The sequence below is a fragment of the Giraffa tippelskirchi genome, chromosome 9 (genome assembly GCF_054371585.1).
Source record: "Giraffa tippelskirchi isolate mGirTip1 chromosome 9, T2T-mGirTip1v1.2.pri, whole genome shotgun sequence".
Classification (NCBI taxonomy): Eukaryota; Metazoa; Chordata; class Mammalia; order Artiodactyla; family Giraffidae; genus Giraffa; species Giraffa tippelskirchi.
In genome coordinates, this window is record NC_137283.1 from 47,960,925 (window position 1) to 47,983,455 (window position 22,531).

The window sequence follows — 22,531 nt, forward strand, 5'->3', positions numbered from 1 at the left end:
TTTCTCACAGGGAAGGTCCCACTGCAAGACAAAGCTCTGGAACCCAGCCTCCTGACTCCATCAGAAGATGCTGTCTACCAGATCACACTGCCTCTGGCCACCACATCACCAGGTCAGGTCCTTGAAATGACTGGGCTGGGGGGATGGGAGAGGGAGTTCAACAGAATGAGCAAGCCTAGTCTTCCATGTTCCCCGAGACTTACCCTGATGCAGGCTAACACCAGCATCTGCCAGCCTGGAGGTTTCCTGTCACTGCTAACAGAAGGGCTGGGCCTTTAGGCCTCCTGGAAACCACAAGTCTGCAGACCAGAGCTAGGGTGGAGGTCTCACTCTGGCTCAGCTTCTCACTCTTTCCAGCTACAACCAGGGACGGAGGGGTTTTCAGAAACCCCAAAGCTGAGGTGGAAGGAATGTTTTACCTAGAAACTATGGGAATAAAAAGCAAACATGAGCCCTGTGCACCCCTCACTGACTCAAGCCTTCAATTAAGTAAATGTGGAAATGTGACCCCAGAACTGCACAGCAAGGCCCCTCAGCCGTGCCCCCTCCAGGAAGTAGGCACCATCCCCAAGCTCAAGTTCAGATGAGGCTCCCGTGCTCAGAGCCCAGGCCCAGTCGGGGTGTGTGTTAAGTGTACCCGAGCCACTGAACGGCTAAGCCAGCCCTCAGAAGGGAGCCACTCAGTGCCAAGCACCCCAACTTCAAGGCCAGAAGGAGCAACCATGTGCCTTTCTTTACACTGCCTCCCACAAACCCACTAGCTGGGGCCTGCCAGCCAGCCCTGCTAGGGCAGAAGGAAGTTCTCATCCCCAGCAGAGCCTAGAGGCAAGCCATCAGGGGACCCACACATCGGAATAACAAAACATTAGGCCATCACTTGCTGGTCTCTTGCCACTTTATTGGCCGTATCTTTCAACATCCCCAGAGCAATTCCCCTAAAGAAACAGCAACCTGCCTTGGCCACACTGACACGATGGGGCCAGACTGGGAACCTGGGTCCTCTCAGCTCCTGAGCTGCACTGTGGGCACCCTTGCCCTTTGCTATCCCAGGAAGGACACCCCAACCCTTGCTCCTACTCCCCAGTCTCCTAGAAATCATGGAACATGAAGAATCACAGAGCCATGGGAAATGCCACAAGCATCTGGGGTTCTGGACAGCACCATCTACCTCCCTCCAAGTAGCATTTCTGATAGAAATGTCAGCTAGGCACTCTGGCAGGTTGGCGCCCTGGCCAGGCATCCACAAGAGAACCACGCTGTGGCCCAGACCTCCTGATATGTAGGAACCGTGGCCTAGAGAGACAGGGACAAGCAGCCAGTTACTACCTGGGCCCTGGGGAATGAGCAGGGAGTGGGAAGCGACACCTGCCCCACGGCCAGAGCTGTGATGGTCAGCGTGGAAGGACCAGCATGGCTGGTCCATGGGGGCTGGGGAGAGGGCTGAGTCTCACCTCCCACAGAAGTCCTTGCGTACAGCCACGAGATCAAGGGACAGGTCAGGCTGGCTCTGAAGCCAGCTGCCAACGAGCTCTGGGTGTCGTGGGTCCACTTCCAAGAAGATACTTCTACGTGAGGGAGAAATGGGTCAGCTCAGTTGGGCAAGGCTGGACCTACACTTCTGGGTTGCCCGAGCTGGGAGGGGTGACGGCCAAAGCAGGCCCAGTACACGTCGGGGGGAGAAGGCTGCGGAGGTCAGATCCAGGAGACACCCCCTCCATACCCAGAGTCCTTCAGGAGCTGCGGAGCCAGGGCCAGGATGTGGGTAATGATGTCCATGCCCTCCTCACCACCATCCAGGGCTACTGGGTCTTCATATCTGAAGAGGAAAACAGTGGGAGGTGAGGGCCTGGGATGAGGTATCTAGAAAGTACAGAGAAGCTGACCAGGGCTTCCATAAAGAGGGCTCTGTGGAACTTATATTCTGGGCTCAAAGTCTGAGGTCCGAGAGAGAGGCCCCCAAATGATGGCAGCTCCAATGCCCACCTCCACAGGCACCCCCCAAATGGAGCAGTGCTGGGCATGCTCAGTGAATCCCATTGACTGTCCTCAGGGCATGAGGGTCTCCCCACAACAGTGATGTTCCTATTCTTGGCCTAGAGAAGCCGAGAACTGGCACTAATCACTCCTAAGAGTCAGGAAGTGGGAAGCCAGCCAGCACCCTGACACACATAACTATGGCCTCCTCCAGAGGCTCCTGGGCGACCCCTGGTTCTCAGCCCGTTTGAGAGCTGAATGGCTCAGTAAAAAGCCTGGAGTAGGGTCATAGTCCCAGTTTTCCAGCTAAGCCCCCAAACAACCTTGGACAAGTCACCTTCCATCTCTAGGCCTCAGTCTTATGGAAAATGGTGCACCCATCCAAGCACCTTCCAAGTATCGTATACTGTTGTCTGATATCTTAGTCATCACAGAGCCCGCCCCCTGGCCCAGCAAAGCTCCATCAGTCCCCTTTCAGAGGCAGGAAACCGAGGCTCGAGATGTTCAGTGGTCTTAAGTGGGAAGGCAGGTGCTGAACCCAAGTAGGTCTGTGGGTTCCAGAGTGAGGCTCTCTTTCAACACTACTGCTCCTTTCAGCCCCCCAGCCTCCACATCTCTCCCAATGTGGTCCTCCAGGGCAGACCCACTCCACTAGGCCTCAGGCCTGGCCCCCCTGGGCTACCCCATACCTGAGAATCTCAGGAGCCAGCTTCTCCATGTCCCGGTGGAAGACGTAGGGAGGGTTGCTGACAACCAGGTCCACAGGGCCCCAGGGTAGAAGGTGTGCCCAGCTTTCCACTGTGGTCAAAGGGAACACACGGCAGAGAATGGGAGGTGAAGGGCGGAAGCTCCACACACTGCTGTGACCCTTGGGTAATCCCTCTCCCCAAGTCACATATCTTGGCCCTATCTCTGGACCTGATAAACTAGACTTACAGATTAGGGTCCTGGGACCCCAGCTGGCAGCTTGGGTGGGAGTGTATATGCTCTGACATGGCCTGGAGTGTCCCTGACTTCTCTCCTTCCTGTTAAAAACCTCCCCAATAAGCAACACTGTTTAAGTGCCACTTTCAGGCAGCCGTCTCTGACTACCTGGCCAAGCAAGAGCCTCTGTTCTCTGCAGCCCTACTTGCCTTAACACACTCTGCCTCAAAACTAACACAGACTGAGTCTATGGAGGGCAAGCCTGGCCTGTGTCAGTTGATTTCTAGTGGCTCTTTTTACTGGCCCCATCCTATGTCAGGTGTCACGCTCCATGGAGACAGTACATGAAGCTCAAGGATCCTGTGGGGACGTGACGGAATCTGAAATGGAGCCAGAACTCCCAGGACACGCTGTATGGGCCAGGCAGACACTCAAGTATTTTGGTCCCTAGGCTTTCTCTAGAGCTTCTGCTTATCTCTTGACAACAGCAAGCCCTAATTAAACTCATTTACTATGGAGGATACAAAAGGTAAAAAAGATCCTGTGGGTAGTCCCTTCATGGGTCAGGTCAGCTCAGGAGGCACAGGGGACTTGCCTGTCCTCAGCAAGGGTTGGTCTGAGATTGTGTGTGGGGGTGAGTGAATGCAGGTTGGAGAAACCCTCCCTCCATCTCTGTAGAGTGCCTCATCCACCCAGCAGCACCTGAACCCAGGATCTCCACCCAGGGAAGATGAGTGGGAAAGGTACCTAAGGTCACATCAAAGGGGACGATCTGAATCCTGTCCTGCAACCGAAGCCTGGAGAGATAGGAAGGTAAAGGTGAGCATGGCAGGTGGGGACAGACTTCTACCCCTGGCTACAAATTCTTGGGAGATTAAACCCTTCTTGGACCAGCAAGAAACCTGGTGTCCACTGTCCATTTGTAACCCTATGGGACCTACAACAGGCCACCCCCACTGCCTCCTCCTTCCTGGGTGTGAAGGTCAGTGGGTTTGATACCTAGACAGAGGTTGAGATCAGGCCCTAAAATCTGACTCCCCCACCTTGACCCGCTGCCCTCAAGCCCACCTACCTCTGAGCATTCTCATGGGTCAGGCAGATGGCGGCTTCTCCCTTATCCACAGCAGTGACTCGGCTCTGCCCCAAGAACAAGGGTACACGGGAGGCAGGATGTTCAGAGAGGTCAGGCCTGGGGACCAGGGCCCTCTTCCAACCCTCTACTAGAAGAGGAAGGTAATGCTCAATAGCTTTTCCCTCTTTGTGGCCAGAGTCTGGCCAGATGGAAGGGCATGGGACTTAGAGGCTGTGACCATGTGGGCTGGGGCAGGCGTCTTCCTCCTACTTCCCGTTATTTTCCCCCAAGTACTTCTGACAGAGATAGGAGGGAGAGGGATCAGCAGGAAGGGCAGCAAGTGCCAGTCAGTCTACCCATGCACAGGGGGCTCACCTGGGGAAGCCTGCTCAGCAGGCTGAGGGAGATGGCTCCTGATCCACAGCCCACCTCCAAGATGAGGGGGCTGCCTTCAGCTCCCACCACACGGGGTCCTTGGGTTACCTCCTCCAGCACCCATTCAACCAGCTCCTGCAAGGCAGACAGATCTCAGTGTTGGTGCTGATCTGCCCCTGTGTGAATGGAGGAAGGGGATGACCACAGCCAGACCAAACTTCATGTCAGCTGGGGCCACGGGCAGGTCACTGTCTGTCTATGTCTCTGCTTCCCTGTCTGTAAATGTGAGGATAACACACCTCACTGGGGACAGATGGAGATTAAACAAAAGTACATTCATGAAGCATTGATCCCATGCATGGTACATAGTAGGTGTTCAGTTAGCCCCAGCTAATCCCTTTACAGATAGCCTTTTGTTTTGTGCTCATACCAATGTTAAGAATCATACTTGATGGTCCCTGACCACCCACTCTGCGCCTGGTCCTGCTTCTAGAACATTCCCTGTATTAATCTGTTAATTAAACCCTACTGAGAAAAGTGAGGCCCAGGGGTCAAGGTCTTACCAGGAGAGTGGCCTACAGCTCATGGTGGCCAACAATCAGGGGCCAATGTGTCCCCAGCTTCCCACAGCCTCCCCAGAGAGGCCCCAAGGTCAAAAGGACAGGGAATTCCCTCCATGGAGGGGCAGGGAGGTGATACAGCCTTACCTGAGCCCCACATCTGAAGGGGGCTGTGGCATACAGGGCATGGGATAAGTGGGCATGGCAGAGTAGGAGGTGCCTAACTACACTGTACCTGCCTTGGTGGCAGGGGAACATTTTCAGACACTGTCACTTTAGAAACTACAGCTTCAAGTCTCACTCACTTATCTGCCACCTGCAGATTGTGCATGGAAGCCAATATAGCGTGACGGTGAGGGTGAAAGGCCGCTGCTGCCCATTGGCCCAAATGTTTCTGAACAGCTATAGAGTGGGCACTCAAGGTGACAGGCGTGGAGCAGGGGAAGGGCAGTACGGTCCCTTCTCAAAGGGACCTGCCCTCTGGAAGAGGGCCGGAGAGGGCCCCTGGGGGTGAGGACTTCTGGGGCTCCAGGCAGGGTTGGCTCAGGGAATGAGGGGAGGGGTCAGGAAGGGGGTGTTTCCCTCATATGAAAGAGAGCCACTTCCTCTGGGCTCTCTCTCCCATGACTTTCCTCACTATGGGCCAAGGTCTAGGATGGGGTGTGCTTCTCCCACCAGACTGAAGGCTCCATGACGCAAAGCCCAGGGGTTATCCCATCACAGTGTGTCCCATATGGGCAGAGCTTGGCCCACAGAGATACCTCTTGGCTATTCCCCAAGTGCTGGGCAAGCTCTCAGTGGCTGCAGGAAGTTACCCTCCGAGCCTCAGACTCCCCCGTCTGTCCAACCCTCAATGTCAAGTTACACCCAACAGGGCAGAGGGCTCCAGATCACTCAGACCCATTTTCCATGTAAGTTCTTCAGTGCTGAGTCCCCAGAAGTATTTCATCCTCTCAGGCACCCCAACCCAGGAGCAAAGTTCACCCGTCCCCAGGGTAGCAAGTCCAAGGCAGGTAGAACTTGGCTAGTGGGTCCAACCTTTCCTGTTCCAAGCCCCTTCTGCACCAAACAAGCTGCTAACAAAGGGTGAGACAGCCCATCTCCAGCCAGAAAGGGCTTCCCCTCACTCGTTCACACCATCCTCGTACCAGGCACCACTGGAGAACTGGAGTGCTGACAGGAAGATAGGTCCACAGCACTGGGGCCAGCACAGAGCCAGCAGTCTAGGGCTGTGGCCAGGAGACTGCGGTCTCAGTGGTGAGACCAACTACTGAGCAGCCAGTCGGACAGACGAAACTTGTCAGGAGTGTGAACTTCTCTTGGTTTCCGGGCCACAGACGGACTTACCCTGGCTGGAGAATGACCTCTTAGTCAACCACATTGGCCAGCCACCTCACAGAGACACCCCGACCTCAGAAACACACACCACATGTGTGAATGGCTACCCTGGGCAAGGTATGAATCTGAGAGACTGGGCCACCAGTGCCCCTCTGCCTCTCTCACACTCCAGACCATGGAGGGATCATTTTGGCTGTAGGACCACCTGAGGCACAGTGGGTAGGAGTGGAGATCACTCTTAACAGGTCCAGAAACTTCCTCACCTAGAAAAGTGCCTCCTCGACTGAGAGTTGGTGGCTCCTTGGAAGAACTGAAGATTGAACTGGTCACAGGCCCAGGGCACCTTTTCCAGGTGAACAAGGGAAGAATCCAAGAACACAGCAGGACGGGAGCAGAGGGGAACGTGGGAAGGAGGCAAAGAGCATGCAGCTGTCGGCTCTGCCTGGAGCCACTGCCTCCACAGGACTCCACAGCCCTCAAGAGGTTGGCCCAAGGCCTCAGCAGGACCTGGGTGCCAGGAGCACCCACATTGGCATTACATTCTTGATGGGGCAGCCCCAGGAAAGCAGTACTGCCTCCTTTAAGTTAATCACAGACAGAGCATTGAGCCTCCCACACCCCACCAAGCTGGGCAAGAACGGTTCATGCTTCCACCCTTGGGTTTCCTACTGTACACACCACCAGGCTGGGACTGCAGCACCTCCCCACCCCCAGGGAAAACCCAACTGGTCAGGCCACATGCCGCCTACAACTTTGCATTTGAGAATTCTGCATCTATCATCAGAAACCACCCTTCAATGTAGGGAGAGAACACAAGCACCACGGTCCCTCCCGTGCACTCATTCTCCCCACTCCCCGCCACAGGCCACGTCCTCTCAAGTTCTTGGTAAGGCACCCCCTGATGCGGCTTCACACTGGGGCAACCTGGCAAGTTCTGAGAAATGTGTATACAGTGAAGCAAGGACCTGGCCTCCCCACCGCAGCCTCCCGTCTCTCCCCCGCCTCCCCCACTCTTGACAGCAGAGCCGCTCTCCTGGCCCAGATCCACCCAGGAAAGGAGTGGGGGCCCACATGGGAACCGGAAGTCCACACCCAACAGTCAGAACCCTGAAACATGCAGTTGGTGCCAGGTCAGCTCTGAAGGGACAAATGGTCATCATGGTAGCTTCCTTCCAATACCCTGACCCTGGGCAGCCTCGGGGGATGGTAAGTGACCTCCTGGCCAGACGCTGCACGCTTGGAGGAGTCACAGATTGGCTCCCCCAAAGCCTGCAGGTAGCAGGCCCATCCTGCTCTGGCTCTGCACCCACCCCAGCTCATCCAGTCCCAGATGCGGCAGCCCCTGTGAGGGAAGGGGCCCTGACCCAGGAGACAGGATGTCCGAGTGCTGCCTCACGCCCCCTGTCCGGGCAGCCCTGTGACCTCAGCAAGGTCTCAGACTCCCTATTGTCCCTGCCCTGACACTGGGCGGTAAGGTAAGAACCTGGCCTCCCAGCCACATGATGTAGAGGGCAGTGGGGTCAGAGGGTTTCTTGGCTGGGGAAGAGGCTGGGAAAGTGAGGAGGAGCTCTGGGTCCCTGGCTGGAGCAGGTGGATGAGGTCTGATCTTTCCCAGAAATGGGTGTGCCTTTTCTCAGAACCTGGTGCCCTCTGACTTGCCTACCAGCCCCCACTGTCCTACCCTGCCACCTGTTCTGCTCTCTCTGGCTTCCAGCTCTGCCACCTACAAGGTCAGGGGAAGCCCAAGACCCTAGAAAGCATTTCTCCCAGGATTAAGGTGCCTCACCTACAGAAAGCATGTTGGGACCACACACTTCTGTCCTAGTAAACTGAGAAACACAGGCAGTGATCTGACTAGAAAGTGGATGGATCCAAACAATTCCCTGGTCTGGAGGCTCAACCCTCTCATTATCTGGGTCCAGAGGGGGCGGGCGGTAAGCTCCCCGAGGTCACAAAGCTGCCCCAGGCTTCTAGATGTTCAGCAGGAGCCCTCTCCACTTTGCCCTGCCTCCTGAAGAAGAGGAGGCACTTGTTTCCCATGGGTTGGGTAGGTTATGGGCCCGTGGGACAGCTCCTAGGGAAATGACAGGAATAGGCTGAGTACTTGGTGGGCAGCACTAGTGGGGCCATCATGAGCCACTGACAGCCAAGGGCTGGGACAGTGGCCTGGGAAGTGATGACAGTCAAGGAGGCCTGCAAGAGACCTCTTTCCTCTTGGCCCCACCTATCCAGCCAGCCAGGAAGGGCGCTGTCTCTAAAGGATAGCAATAATGGGGCCCCAGCGCCCCCTGGTGGAAGTCTGGGACAAGACAGGCACCCTGAACCCCTTCATCCCATCCTGTCTAGTCCAGTGGGCACACCTACCTCCGTTTCTGGCCTAGGGATGAAAACTGGGGGTACCATCTTCAGATTGAGACCCTGAAAGTCCCATTCACCAAGAATGTACTGCACAGGCATCCTGCAGAGGGGGAAGCAGGTGATCATCAGTGCCAGCAAATGGACCAACACGGCCATGTCTCAGGTGGGATAACACTGTGGCCAAAAGTGTCGGGTAGGGTCACGCCTCCTGTGCCCTGGAACTCCTAACCAAGCCCATTCCTCCCTGTCTTCTATTTACTACCATGACCCCTCTCTCATCACTCTCATCCCAATACCTTCCGAGTCCTTGGACACTCTCTTCCTCCTTAACCATGAACTTGGTGGGGCTGGAGGAAGCTGGACCCTGCTCCCCATACAGAGCCCTCAGGTTTGGTCCATGGCGCTCACCTTTGCAATCGGTAGCTACTCAGCTCCTGGATACACTGTAGCTGCCAAGGGGTCAGGGGCTGGGTCCAAAGTCCCGGCCTCAGGCTCTGAAACTGACCCACAGAGAACGTGAGTGGCTGGCTCCCCTGACCCAGGTTTCTTTCATTGATGATGCTGGTGGGTCCAACACTGGCCACCCTGGTCATCCCTGAAGCCTTAGTGCCTGGCACACACTGTAATAGTTTCTTGGATGGATGACTTAAGTATTTGCCTAAGGCATTCCTTCAGAAAAATCCCATCATTCTCAGCTCAGCACTCTCAGTGAAGTGGAAAAGGCTGGATGTCCCTTCCCCAGGGCCTCCCTCCCCCCAATTCCTGCCCTCCTGACAACACTGCACTTAACTGTTTTGGCTCCAAGGACATGAGCCACGATGTACTCACTGGATTCCCGGGCCTCAGGGATGCCCTTTTCCTCAAAGACCGCTGTCCAATGGCTGACCACTTCGGTGGCACTCAACAACCCGGCTGGAGGCTGATGGGGTTGCCATGAGCTGAAGGCGCAGCCCCAAACGCCTCTCCTCCACCCCAGGCCAGAGAGGAGGGCCCTCAGCATTCTGCCCCGATGCTCCACGTCTCAGGGAAAGGATCCCTTGAGTACTTCCCTGAGGTGCCCAAGTCTTTCCTGTGATGTCAGCTGCTGCGGATGGTGACTGGCCTCAGCTGGATGGAGAGGGAGAGGTCACAGGCTCTGGGTCCTCAGCATGGCTGGTCCTCAGACGCAGCTGTCCTGGTCGCAGCTGCCCTGGAATAGGGAAGGAGAACCAGGACAGCAGCTGAGCCTCGCGGGACTCACTCTTCTCTGACCTGTTGCCTGTGAGAGGGCACGCTTTGCTATACCCTCTCTGACTCCATTTTATACCCTCACCCACCTATTTGAGTTTTCTTGCCTTGGTCAGTGACATTTTCTTCAGGTCTTTGGCTCAAGTTATCTGAATCCATGGTTCAGTCCCTGATAATAAATGGGCTGGTAGGCTTGGGGTTTGGAGAGATCTATTTGACCCAGAGAATGTGACCTTGGGAAAAATCATTATTTCTGAGCTTTAGTTTCCTCCTCCATATAAGAGAGGAAAAAAATAACACAAACTCCCTGGTGAGCAGTGCGTCAGTCAATCAATGTCAAGGGCCTGGGAGGCATCTCAACACACAGAGGGAGTCAATGTTACATGCTCTTAACTAGTATTACTAGGGGAGAAGACTGCTTTTGCTTGGGAGTTTTGCTTTCGACATTTAGCATGTACTGTCATTGATTTGTGGGCTTCCCAAGGTAAAGAACCTGCCTGCCAATGTTGGAGATATAAGAGGCGCAGGCTGGATCCCTGGGTCGGGAAGATCCCCTGGAGGAGCACATGGCAGCCCACTCCAGTATTCTTGCCTGGGGAATCCCATGAACAGAGGAGCCTGGCAGATAACAGTCCAGAGGGTCACAAAGAGTTGGACACAAAGCGACTTAGCACACATACACATCACTGATTTGTATGCTGAAAATCACCCCTCCACCCAATTTAACCCATGGTCCTAAACACCAGCATAAACTGCCAACTAAAAATCTAACAATTAGTTGGACTTCCCTGGTGATTCAGTGGTTGGGAATCTGCCAGCCGATGCAGGGGACACTGGCTCAGTCCCTGGTCAGGGAAGATCCCTCATGCCATGGGCCAACTAAGTCAATGAATCACAACTATTGAAAACCACACGCCCTAGAGCCTGTGCTCTGCAACAAAAGAAGCCACCACAATGAGAAGCACCCCCACTGCATCAAGAGAAAGTCTGAGTGCAAAAAGGAAGACCCAAGACCCAGCGCAAACAAAAATAAATAGACACAAATAACTAACTTTTAAATGACAATTTTTGTCAACTTTATATTAAAATTACCACAAACACATTTCAAATCAGTGGTCTCCTTTCCTCTTACAAAGACCTGGGTTCAAACTAGCCTTTATTAAACAACTGTTAGGTGCCGCTCTTCAGAGACAAGCAGGAAGGAAAAGAAGACTCCGAGACGGGAAGCAACCTGCCCAAAGTCACCCAGCTAGTATGCGTCCCAGGCAAGACACAAATCCTTCAGACTCCTGAGGCAGCTCTGACTACCAGAGCGCTGCCCAAGGAGTGGGGGAGGCCTGAAGTCAAGTGCAGCTTCCCTCTCGGTTCGCACGGCGAGACTGTCTCTCACCAAGCCTGTTTCTCCATCTGTGCAACGGGGACGCAGACTTTCTGAGGAAGGCTACCAGGACTCTGGAGAACTCGAGGTCTCGAGGGTGTTGCTCATACCTTTCTAATAGGCTACTCCACTTTCCCGCCAGCCTGAAGAAACTGCCGCGGGCTCGGCTCCCGGATGTGCATAACCCGGATGTGAGCGCCCCCCCCCCCGAGAGACTCTGCTTCCGGGGTTGGTTCAACTGAGAAAGGGCTCGGGCGGATTCCGTCGACCAGCTCCAGGGTTCCTAGAGCCGCTGGGTTCCAACTCGGACGCCCCTGTGGGCCAGTGGGAAGGGGGATGGGAACGCCTTGCACACTACTTCTGCAGGCGCACGGTGGGAAAGGGTGGTGTTGTGTTAGGGTTGCTCCCTGGTGGCCTGGTCCAGACAGTCTTCCTGAAGGTCACAGCAGGAATACAGCTCTAGCCTGCGGTGACGGGTACCGGGTTCGGAGATGTGTAGGCCACCCGAACGGAAGCGTGTCATCAGCCGGCCCGGAGTTCAAGGGATCCGGCGCTTTGCGCAGGGGCGTGGACTAACATAGCCTGTGGGTGGGTAGAGCGGCACGTGGGCGTATCCCAGTGCTGGGGCGGGCACTAATTTGAGGAGTGACACCCAGTGTTCAGGACCTGGACAGGACCAGGTGGCGACTGGACCCCAGGGCCGCTCTTGACCCTCTAACTCCTGTTTTAGGGTTTGGAGCAGGCAGCTCTAAATTGGAAGTATTAGTAGACCAGGGTTTGAATCCTGACTCGTCGAGGGGCTTTCACCAGCTCCTCTCTGTGTGCCTCAGTTGCTCCTATAAAATTCATGGCAGGGTCTCTCAAGTGTGGTCTGCCAATGCCACTCGAGTCTATCGTTAACTAGATTACTGTTGACTAAACTACTATTAAACATGCAGTTTTCGAGGCTCCGTCCCACACCCGGGGATCTGCATTTCTAACAAGCTATTAACAAGCGATCCCCATAAGCTCCCGAAGAATTGATACTTTTGAACTGTGGTGTTGGAGAAGACTCTTGAGAGTCGCTTGGACTGCAAGGAGATCCAACCAGTCCATCCTAAAGGAGATAAGTCCTGGGTGTTCATTGGAAGGACTGATGTTGAAGCTGAAACTCCAATACTTTGGCCACCTGATGCGAAGAGCCGACTCATTGGAAAAGACCCTGATGCTGGGAAAGATTGAGGGCAGGAGGAGAAGGGGACGACAGAGGATGAGATGGCTGGATGGCATCATCGACTCGATGGACATGGGTTTGGGTGGACTCCCGGAGTTGGTGATGGACAGGGAGGCCTGGCGTGCTGCGGTTCATGGGGTTGCAAAGAGTCGGACACGGCTGAGCGACTGAACTGAACTGAACATAAGCTCCTCTGAAAACCTGAGAATTAGAAGGTATCTGAAAGCTCCTCACTCTAGAGGTGGTCGCGCTCTGGATGGAGGGGTATATGTAGGTTTTCCTAGGTCCAGCTGCCCAATAATGCCTCTCCAATAATAATACCGTTCCATCTCCCTATTTCTCTGAAAGATGCCTCATTTCTAGCCAGAGGTGGGTACCATTTACCAACAGCCCCCACACCAGAGCCCATCTGAGCAGGAAGCTGAGAGCCAGGGAGGAGAAGCATCTTGCTCTAGTTCACCAAGCTAGTGGAGCGTCCAGCCAGAGTTCAACGCTGGCTCAAGGACTCCTAGTCTAGTGCTCTCCCCAAACCTGTGCCCACCTGCATTTAGGGAGCAAGAGTCTGTCCCGGTGGAGATGAAGCCCGGGCTAGCCGGTGGCTAGAGTTCTGCCCTTAAGAAAGGCCTGGGCCCCCACAGTCCCCCGCGCGATTCTACATGGGCCACGGAGAATGAGCAGCGGTCTGCGAGAACTGCTACCCGGCTCCCGCTCTCGCTGGGGGCAGAGCCAGATCTGAGCGGCAGGCCAGCGGACCAATGTAGAGCGGGCTCTGGGCTTGACAGCCAATCCGGGGCCGGGGGCGCGGGGCTGGCAGGGAGGAGAATAGCTGGAGCATCGCGGAGACTCCAGGCTGCTGGCCTCAGCCCCACCCCCGCGGTGGGTCCCGGCCCGGCCTGTCCCTGTCCAGGCCGGCAGAGCGAGCTCTCGGCTGTGGGCGGTGCGACGTCACAGGCACAGCCCAGGAGGTCCACCCAGGGAGGGCGGACCTCGGGTCGGACCCGCCGCCCCCTACCCTAGGAGCTGGGGGGGTCCCTCCCCACCTTGCCCCCGCCTCCTGCCGGTCGCCACCACCCCTAACCTCTCCGGCTGAGCTCTGCGCCCCAGAGAGGATTAAGTAAGTGCTGAGGTCGCCGCTTCTGTGCAAGAATGGAGGAATCAGAGGGGCGAAGGTGGGGATGGGGATTGGAGTAGCGAGGAATGATGAACCTGGTGGAGAACGGTATGTGGGTTCTCGGAGGTCGTAACGCCCAACCCTTTTCCTCTCCGATTCCTTCTCTTGCCCTTTGGAACATGAGGCAGTCCTGAACAGTGATGAGCAGGGCCCTTTCTCTCCTTTGGAAGGAAGAATAAACAGAGCCCCAGAGCAAGTGTTAAGGGTCTGGCCCAAGGTCACATCTCGGGGTCAGTGGCAGAAACAAGAAAAAACCTGGGACTCCTGACAAGCCCAGCCTACCTAGAGGCAGAGGACAGAGAGGGGTGATGAGCCTCTCCCATCCCACGTTTCTGTGCCAGCCTTGCCCCTTGCTAAGGGGCCATCCTGGGCCCCTTCACACACACCCATGTGTGTGTGTGTGTGCCCACCTCACACACACCCATGCACCTGCACAGGGAGGCATGCCACATATACCCATGAGCTAGCCCACAGCGTGTGCACGCAGCCATGATCTGTGCATTCCTCCTCTCCCTAGGCCCGCCCTTCTGCAATGTGGCTGGGACTTCTTTCCACTCGACTTATCCAGGGTCTTTTGGCCTGGGAAGGCCAAAGTCACAGCCTGGACTGGGCATATCGCCCACCCTTTGCTCCCAAGTGAGGAGGGATGGGTAGGAGAAGTCATCTCAGAGTGGGAGCTCCATTCTTACCTCTGAAGATTCGCTCTCCTTGACTGTCTCCTGGTCCCTGGCAGCCTCTGGCTCCCCTATATGGGTCCAGGGACCCAAGAGCCTACAGAGAAAGCCCATCAGAGGCCCTGAATGTAGCCTCTCTCTCCTTCTTGTCTTCTTGCCTCGCCACACCTGTCCCTGCCCTCCCTCCAAGCATGGGCTGGACGACACACAGCACAGTGGGTTCAGGGGCTTCTGTGGCCCCCCTTTCCCAAATGGAGTGGCCAGAGGGAGAAGAGCTTACATTTACTGGGTGCCTACTGTGTATAAGGGTTGTACTGAGCTAAGTCATTTCTAGAGACTACTTCATTCTGATATGTCAATGACCCTCTCACCTTTTCTGTGAGGGAGGTGCCCTTAATGCCCGCAGCTTAGACTCAGGGAAACTGAGACAGAGAGAGGTGGTTGACTTGCCTAGGGTCACTCAGTGAAGTGGCTGAACCAGAATTCACAGACAGGCCTGTCTGATCATTGTGCAAGGAAAAAGCTGCAGTATTTTTTTCCTCCAAGCAGGAGGTAAGGGATGGTGGGGGGCAGGGGGCGGGCGGGCAGGACGTAAGAAGATGAAGAGCGTGGGGAGTAGGGGCTGGGGGTGGGAAGTGGACTTTTTCTTTCAAACCTCCCCACTACCTTTCACATCTTCCAAGTATGATCGCTGTGATCATCTTACCCACAAAGAGGGGGAAGGGCTTCATTTTCATGTCCTTAAATGCACGTGGAATCTATAGTATATGAAGCGTATATACTGGTGGTCCCTGAACTTTCCCTTGCCCTCAAACTTTGATTTCCCCTGTGCCTTCAGAACTTAGGAAGACTTCATCTCACCACAGAGTCCCTTCCTCAGCCTCATTTTTTTTTTCTTTCCAGCACCCACAGAGCTCCCTTTCAAGGACGTGGCCCACTGTATGGGTAGTAGGGGCCGCAGGCTGGGACACCCCCGATGTCAAAAGTGAGTGGGCAGTTTGGCTGACCACAAGCAGTCTGTCAGCATCGGCATGGACTCCAGGATCCCATCTGCTCGGGGCTGGATCAGCAGCCGCCCACCCACCTCTGAGTCTGACCTGGAGCCTGCCACAGACCAGCCAGCTTCTGAGACCACCACCCTCAGCCCAGAAGTCACCAGCTTTAATGACACCAGAATCCCTGACGTGGCTGGTGGCACTGCCGGCGTGGGCACAATGCTTCTGTCCTTTGGGATCATCACCATCATCGGCCTGACTGTGGCCATGGTGAGAGCTGGGGCAGGCTGGGGCTGGCCCACATGGCCGTCACTTGGCAGAAGGGTGATCAGCAGTTAGATTTTAGAGAATCTAGTCAGAACACAATGGTCTGTTAGTGATAGCACAATCCTTTCCTTTCCCAGGGATTTGTTTATGTGGGGGCCCAGAGACCAGAGAGGCTGCCTCCAATCGGAAGAAAAAAGGTTCTGAGGAATACATGGCATTTTGAGCTGGGTCGTGAAGGCCATGTAGGATTTGGGGTGGAGGGCGTTTCAGATGGAGGGTCTTGATGGGCAGAAGTGTGGAAGCAGACAGCAGGCTCTGTGAGCAGTGAGCAGGACAGCGAGGCAAGTGAGCGTGGAGGCCTTACAGGAGTAGAGACCAGAAGATAATTGGGAAAGATCATGGGCTGCAGAGTCTGGATAGGATGCTCTGGGCACAGCAGCCTGCCAGCAGTGTTCATTCATTCACTTGGCAATTATTTCATGGGCACCTGCCCTGGATCAAGCCTTCAGGACCCCAGGGATGAGGGAGAAAATGTCCTGAAGTTCTTACAGGGAGTGAGAGATAGATACAACCAAAGGTGCCAAGGGTAGCCCATAGGGACTGGCTTGGAGAATTGGGTGGAGGTTGGGGGGCTTTATAGGCCAGGTAGTCAGGGACAGCTGAGGAGGCAACATTAGGGCTGAGACCTCACAATGGAGACCTGGCCCCAGTGTCACAGGAGGGGCAGAGTTGGACAGGAATCAGGGTAGAGATGAGCTGGGCTGAGGCTCCAGGTGTCCCCCTGAGAGTGAATACAATGCTTCCAGATCTGAGATCTGCTGCTGAAGATATGGTCTCTCCCTTGGGAATTCCCTGTGGTCTAGTGGTTAGGACTTGGTGCTTTCACTACCGTGGTACCAGGTTCAGTCCCTGGTTGGGAACTAAGATCCCCCAGCCAAAAAAAAAAAAAGACATGGACTCCCCCCTTAAGATGATACATGGACACTCAGAATGTCACCAAAGGAGGTTGTATAAGCTGAGACCTAGAAGGGTAGGGGTGCACCGTAGGTCCCCCAGCAGGCCCAGCAATGGTGGCATTCGGCCTGCTGCCCCTCACGGGCTCTGACAGCTGGCCTGAGACCTAGGAGCATGTTGCTCTGACAAATAGGGCTGTGGATGGTCCATCATGGCTGGAGCTGCTGGTAAACCATGGTCACCATATGGGCCCCACAGGCTCCGGATTGCTGCCAGGGAAAAACTGCTGTCAAGCAGGCAGGGCCAGGACGCAGCACACAGAGCGAGGCTGGGGCCTGCACAGCCTTCTGGGACAGGGCAAGGCAGAGGGCCAATGTTTGGCACCCACGTGGTGGTTAAACAGACAGAGCCACCGGAACCTCAGGGATAAAGCAGGGGCTAGACCCAAAGATTTTATCCTGGGAACTTGGGAAGACTTCCTTACTCTTCATTCTGGAGGCACATTCAGAGAGCTATGGTGTATGGCTTTATGTCCCAAAGCAGAGAGATAGGGAGCTTATAGGGCGAAGGCAGTGGAGGGCAGGAAACAGCTCCTGGGCCAGGGACAGGTCCAGAGATGTTCCTTGAGTACTAGGGAATCTGCCCTCATGCCAACTGTGAGCCAGGCCATGCTGTGTGCAAGGAGGAGCAAATCAGTGCCAGGCAGCATGCCTCACATCAGAGGAGCAGTGCTGGAGGGCTTCCTGGAAGAGGTGGGGCTGTAGCTCAACAGTGAAGGGTGGGAAAGATTTGGAAAGGAAGATGTGTTGGGGAAAGATGTTATTATTTGTGACAGAAGGAGCAGTAAGGATAAAGGGTGGAGATTGGTTCTAGTGTCTCTTGAAGATCCTTCTGTATCTCAGGCCACGGGGCAGGGCAGGGAGTGCAGACCACTGGGGTTCAGGACAGGCAGGGTCTGGGCCAGAGACCTGGAGCTCCTGTCACCTCCCACCCACAGGAGAGCAAGGGGCCTGCTCACATCCTGGGGGTGGATGGAGGAGCAAGGGGCACCTCAGTTTCTTTCCACCTTTGGGGTCCCCCAGGCATGAGCAGCAGGAGGAGCTCTGGGCCAGGCTGGAAACAAACCACATTCAATCTGTGATTGAGCCGCCAAGAGTGTAGGAGCCACTCAGGTTTAGGAGAGACTCTTGGAACAGGGCTTTCCCCCAGGCAGAAGTGGTCATGTTTCTGGGAGTCAAAAAACACGTTTAGGGATGAGCAAGATGGTGGCAGAAGTCTTGGGGTCCCTGCCCAGGTGGTCACCCGTGTCTCACCCCCGTCCTCCCCTTCCTCTCCCTGCTCCCCCTTCCTCCCCACTTCTTTCCTCCGCTCCTCCCCCCTCCTCCCCCACCCCCACTGCCCTGTACCAAGCTTTCCTGCTCCAGCCAGGAGCTCTTGGGTCCCAGATGTTTTCCCAGGCTGCCCAGGCCTTTATCTCCAAGTCTATATAATAGTGGGTGAGGACCCAGGGGTCTTCCTAGGTTCCTCCAGCATCAGGGTTCAGGAATTTGGTCTGAGCTGATGTCCAGGGCCTCAGGTCCTCCTCCTCAACCCCTTTCCACTGAGGACCATCAACCTCCCCGGAAACCCCAGGAACCCAGCCTAGAGCCTTGCCCAGAACCACTGCCCTGCGGAGTCTGGCCTCTGCCTGTCCCCTGTACTTTTCACCTATACATGGGGAAAAGTTTTGTGCCTGGGGACAGTTGAGAGGAGGGGGTGTGCTGAAGTCCCCTCCCCCCACCACACACTGCAGCCCTGAGGAGCCTGAGGCTGGCACTGAGTGGCTGCAGCCACTGTCAGTACTGGCAGGGCGGGCCCGTGAGTCCCCAGGCCAGGCTTGACTGTGGTCTTCCCAGGCAGGGCTGCTCCCCACCTCTGAGCCCAGGCTCTGCAGCATCTCATAAATGCCAAATGGGGTAGGAGGTAGGTGTTCGTGGGATGGGGTCACTGAGGAGAGGGGTCCTAGAGGTCTCCCATTCATCAGCCTCAGTGTGTCCCCTGTCCTAAGGACTGCTGGATTAATTAGGGCTTCCTTCCCTGACCATCTGATGCTGCTCCCTCTCTTGCAGGTTTTGTACATCAGGAAGAAGAAGAGGTAACTCCCCGGCCACCCCCAAGACCGAAGCCTGTGGGCTGGGCTGGGCTGGACTCTAGGGACGCAGGTGGGGGAGGAGAGTCCTCCCACAATGAAGGTCCCTCTCCCTAGTCAGGGAGTCAGAGTCCCTCCTGCCCACTCAGGATTTGGGGTGACCACTTTCCCTTGGGAAGGGCTGAGCCACCCTTGCCCTGCTGCCATTGACTCCCCTTTCCACACCCCACCACAGAGGCTGTGGACTGCAAAAACCCCTGGCTTAGCCAGTCCCCATGGCCCCCACGGATGACAGCTCTGTGACCCTTGGCCCCATCTGGTCCCAGGAGTGGGTAACTCTCCCTCCCAGGCCACCCATCTGAGGGGCAGAGCCAGTACTGTATGCGCAGAAATGTCTCTCATTGAAGCCCGGGGAAAGTTTTAGGACCATAAATAGGACTGTGTCAGTGATCTGCAGGCAGGGCCTGGAGGGCTGGTGGGAGGGGAAGGGTCTGCCCGGCCCCCAGCAGTCTCTGCCCCCACCCGCAGGCTGGAGAAGCTACGCCACCAGCTCATGCCTATGTACAACTTCGACCCCACGGAGGAGCAAGACGAACTGGAGCAGGAGCTGCTGGAGCACGGGCGGGACGCTGCCTCCGTGCAGGCCGCCGCCGCTGGGCAGGCCATGCAGGGCAAGGTGGGCGCTGGCCAGGCTCCTCCACCCAGCCCGCAGGCCGTTCGTGGCTCTCCTGCCCCCACCCTCCCGCCTTTCCCGGGCAGCTTTCTAACACCTGCCATGTGGTCAGGTGGCAGCTATATAGGCTTTGTCGGGTTGGTTTAGAAATGGGTAGAATTGCTCCTTGACCCCCACAGATCACTGCACAGCCAGGCCGGGGCAGCCTTGGGGTCCAGTTGGCACTGCTGCTGATCACCTGGTCACCTGGGAAGGTCCATTGGTCTCTCTCAGTCTCAGTTTTCTCATCTGCAAGTGAAAACCCTGATTCTTGCCTTGGATGTGCCCCTGAAACTAGGGTGAAAGCAGGAGGGAATGCTGGGAGGCTGAGACCCTGGGTTCCTCTGCTTCCTGAGATTGCAGTTCTGAGCTGGTTGTCACTGGGGTCAGATTCTGGCACCTCTGAGTAGACCGGTGGGTTCCCAGTAACTGGCAGACCCCAGGCAGGTGCAGACCCTGGGCAGACTCACCTCCCGTGTCCACAGAGTTGGGTTCCTGTGTGGTTGGTTATCCTGCCAGAGTCACTGGGCTGCCCGGCCACTGGCCAGCAGTCCTTGAGATGTCAGAGCACCATGAAGAGACCTGGCCTCCTCTGACCGGGATGCCCGTTTGCATCCCTCCTAGCCTTGACCCCACAGGTTGCTAAGGAATCTAGCCCCACAGAGGCAGCACTGGGAGACTGGATTCAGGAAGAGTGGAGGCTGGGAGTCAGAGACCCTTTGGTTTGGCTACCAGTTCTGTATACATGGATCAGGACTCATGCTGCCTTGGGATATTCAGTATATTGGGCTGAGAATCTCTGTCCACCCAACTCTTGGGATGACTGACCATTTGACAGTCATTTCCTGTGCACCTCTCTTGTGCCAGCCCCTGTGCTGCAGCTTTGGGGCTTGGGGTACAGAGGTGAGCCCCCTCTGCTGGGAGAAGGCGGTACATGCGTAATTAATCCTGGGACCCCAGGGCAAGCGCAGCCTCTGGCTGAGAAAGCAAGGCTAGCTGGGGATGGCTATCAGGAGGAGTCACGGGAGGAATCACTGGAGTCAGGTCATATTTCTTGGCTGAGCTTATGGGAGGGCATTCCAGGCAGAAGGCATAGTGGGTGCCAAGTGCAAGTAAGCAGCAGAGGGTGGAGGTGACTGGGTCAGAGAGGGCCTGGCCTCAGTCAAGGTCCCTGATGCCCTGACTGTCTCTGTGCAGACCACGCTCCCCTCTCAGGGCCCAGTGCAGAGGCCCAGTCGGCTGGTGTTCACCGATGTGGCCAATGCCATCCACGCGTGAGTAGCCCGGGGACAGGCCTGGACCTCTGACGAAGACATCTGCTGCAGTGCCCACAGAGCCACCCACTCCAAGATCACTAAGACCAACTCTCAGGACCTGCCCTGCCGAGGCCCCAGCTGTTCTGAGGACCCAGCTGCTGACTCTCCAGGCTCTAAAAGAGGCCTCCCCACTGCCCCCACCCTCACCCCCCAACCCCACCCCCCACCCCAGCCAGGAGGAGGTCCGTCCATATGACAGGGATCCATGAGGTTTTCCAGCTGCCCCTCCCTGTTGGCCGGCTATGGCCGGGCTCAAGCTCCGAGGAGAGCTGAGGGGGAGGGGAGGCGGGGGAGCGGGTGCGGAGGGATGTGGGGCCAGATCCCCAGCGAGGCCTCCTGCATGCACATCACCGTGCCCACCTGCAGACACGCGCCTGAGCCAGCACAGGGGGCAGGATGGAGACCCCCACACTGACTCCACCCTCCCATCGACTCCCACCCCAAGGCATGTAGAGGAACGTCAAACGGGCCACCTTCTCCGCCATCAGCGTTCAGGGACTGGCGGGAGGGGGAAGCCGAGCCAAGGGTCTACTGCCCACCGCATCTCTTCACTGGGCTCTACAAGCCAGTAACCAGCTTCGGGAACAGTACCCCTGTCTTAGTGTTTACTGGGGATCCAGGGTTGGAGGAGAGGCTACTGGTCTGGGGGCAGTGGTCACGGGCTGCGAGATCTGACTCCCTGAAATAGGGTGGGGATGGCCCCTTGCGAAACAGAAGAGACCTAGTCTGGGTTCTGATCACTTTTGGTCTGCCCACCCCGTGCCCTGCAGGCATTCTGTCAGTCTGGGGCATCTGGGTCAAGCCAGACCCCGAGAGCCGGGCGCGGCTCCGTAGGGCACGCATGCGCACATGAGCATGCGAGCGCAGCCTCGTGCCCAGCCTCGCCGCCGCTGACCTCCGCTGGTTGGAGCGGACGCGAATGCGGCAGGTACGAACCCTCTGTTGGGCAAACACCACCTCCAGGATGTGAGGGCCTAGGAGGCCTTCGTGGGGAAGGTTCTGGATTTATTTCCTCCTCTAGATGCTATAAATACGTTCGCATTTGAGCCAACTGGAGGGCTGCGGGTAATTTGGGATGCGCAGAAACTGTAATTTAACTCACAGCATCTCCATGTGAGAGCATTAAAGATGTAATTAAGACGTTTACACAAAGAGAGTCTGAGCCTGTGACACTGAGGATATGAAACCCTAGCAGGGGTGGGATGGGGGAGGGATTGGGGAGAGGGTGTCACTTGGATCCCAGCTATGAGGAGGCAGCCCAGCTGTCTTTCCTTGATTTGTCCAACGGCATGCCTCTAGTGCTGAGTTCAAGGCTGTTCCGGGGCCTTGAACCTCAGCTGTGGAATGGCGTCACCATGCCTGCTATCCCCTTGATTGGAGAGCCAAGTGGACAGGAACTATGGGACCAGAGGAGGGAGGGGGCTTGAGACCCATAGAACCTGTGTCTGAAACACAAAAGAGAAAAAAATAATGTGTTTTTTCCCAGAGCACAGGTTGCAGTGGTGGGTGGGTGGAAACCCACCTGCAGGGCTCAGAAGGGTTTGGAGGGTTTGGACACTGGGGTGACCTAATGCCCTGGCTTTCTCAGGACTGCACAGCTTTAGCATTGAAAAATCTCAAATCAGGACTTAAAGTGACGTCCAGACCCTCCGCTAAAGAACGGAGCCTGCAGGCTGGCATAAGTGGAAACAAGGAGGGGTGAACTCCAGTCCGACGGTGGAGGGGGGGCTGGAGGCGAGGGCTCCTGGACAGGGCTCTGGGTGAGAGTGGGGCCCCCAAACACCCCATGGGTCTCCCACAATGGGGTCAGACAGCCGGGCCTGTTGGAGACAACCCTGGTCTTGTGGAGGGCTCTCCTTCCCTCAGCAGACTCGCAGAAGGATTCCTGAGGGTGA

General features: G+C 56.2%; 2 protein-coding genes across 19 annotated transcripts in view; one reads left to right on the forward strand and one right to left on the reverse strand.

Moving 5' to 3' along the window:
* HEMK1 (HemK methyltransferase 1, mitochondrial release factors N(5)-glutamine) overlaps positions 1-11,388 on the reverse strand; it is a 34,525-nt gene extending 23,137 nt beyond the window's left edge. For 5 of the 15 annotated variants that reach the window (XR_014064114.1, XR_014064113.1, XR_014064112.1 and 2 more), the window contains exons 1-11: positions 11,317-11,388; positions 9,392-9,790; positions 9,010-9,101; positions 8,608-8,701; positions 4,346-4,480; positions 3,971-4,035; positions 3,646-3,695; positions 2,664-2,772; positions 1,721-1,816; positions 1,452-1,565; positions 204-426 (exon numbers count right to left, since the gene is read on the reverse strand). Coding sequence is in view for 9 of the 15 variants with exons in the window: in XM_081525336.1 (XP_081381462.1) it covers positions 1,200-1,293; positions 1,452-1,565; positions 1,721-1,816; positions 2,664-2,772; positions 3,646-3,695; positions 3,971-4,035; positions 4,346-4,480; positions 8,608-8,701; positions 9,010-9,101; positions 9,392-9,601 (1,059 nt within the window). In the remaining 6 variants the exon portion in view is untranslated. Of the gene's footprint in view, positions 1-203; positions 427-877; positions 1,294-1,451; positions 1,566-1,720; positions 1,817-2,663; positions 2,773-3,645; positions 3,696-3,970; positions 4,036-4,345; positions 4,481-8,607; positions 8,702-9,009; positions 9,102-9,391; positions 9,791-11,218 lie in introns of those variants that run through there. The other 10 variants (XR_014064117.1, XM_081525342.1, XM_081525338.1 and 7 more) reach the window with 10 other exon arrangements.
* On the forward strand, positions 8,625-21,788 carry C9H3orf18 (chromosome 9 C3orf18 homolog). 4 transcript variants are annotated; one of them, XM_081525349.1, is made up of 5 exons: positions 8,625-8,764; positions 15,168-15,529; positions 18,589-18,614; positions 19,137-19,284; positions 20,518-21,788. In XM_081525349.1, the coding sequence occupies exons 2-5, from the start codon at positions 15,296-15,298 to the stop codon at positions 20,596-20,598; spliced, it is 489 nt and encodes a 162-aa protein (XP_081381475.1). In that variant the 5' UTR covers positions 8,625-8,764; positions 15,168-15,295; the 3' UTR covers positions 20,599-21,788. The 4 variants fall into 4 exon arrangements, with proteins under 4 accessions (XP_081381475.1, XP_081381474.1, XP_081381472.1 ...); XM_081525348.1 differs by lacking the exon at positions 8,625-8,764 and adding an exon at positions 11,764-12,634; XM_081525346.1 differs by lacking the exon at positions 8,625-8,764 and adding an exon at positions 13,223-13,533.
* The last annotated feature ends 743 nt before the right edge of the window (positions 21,789-22,531 follow it).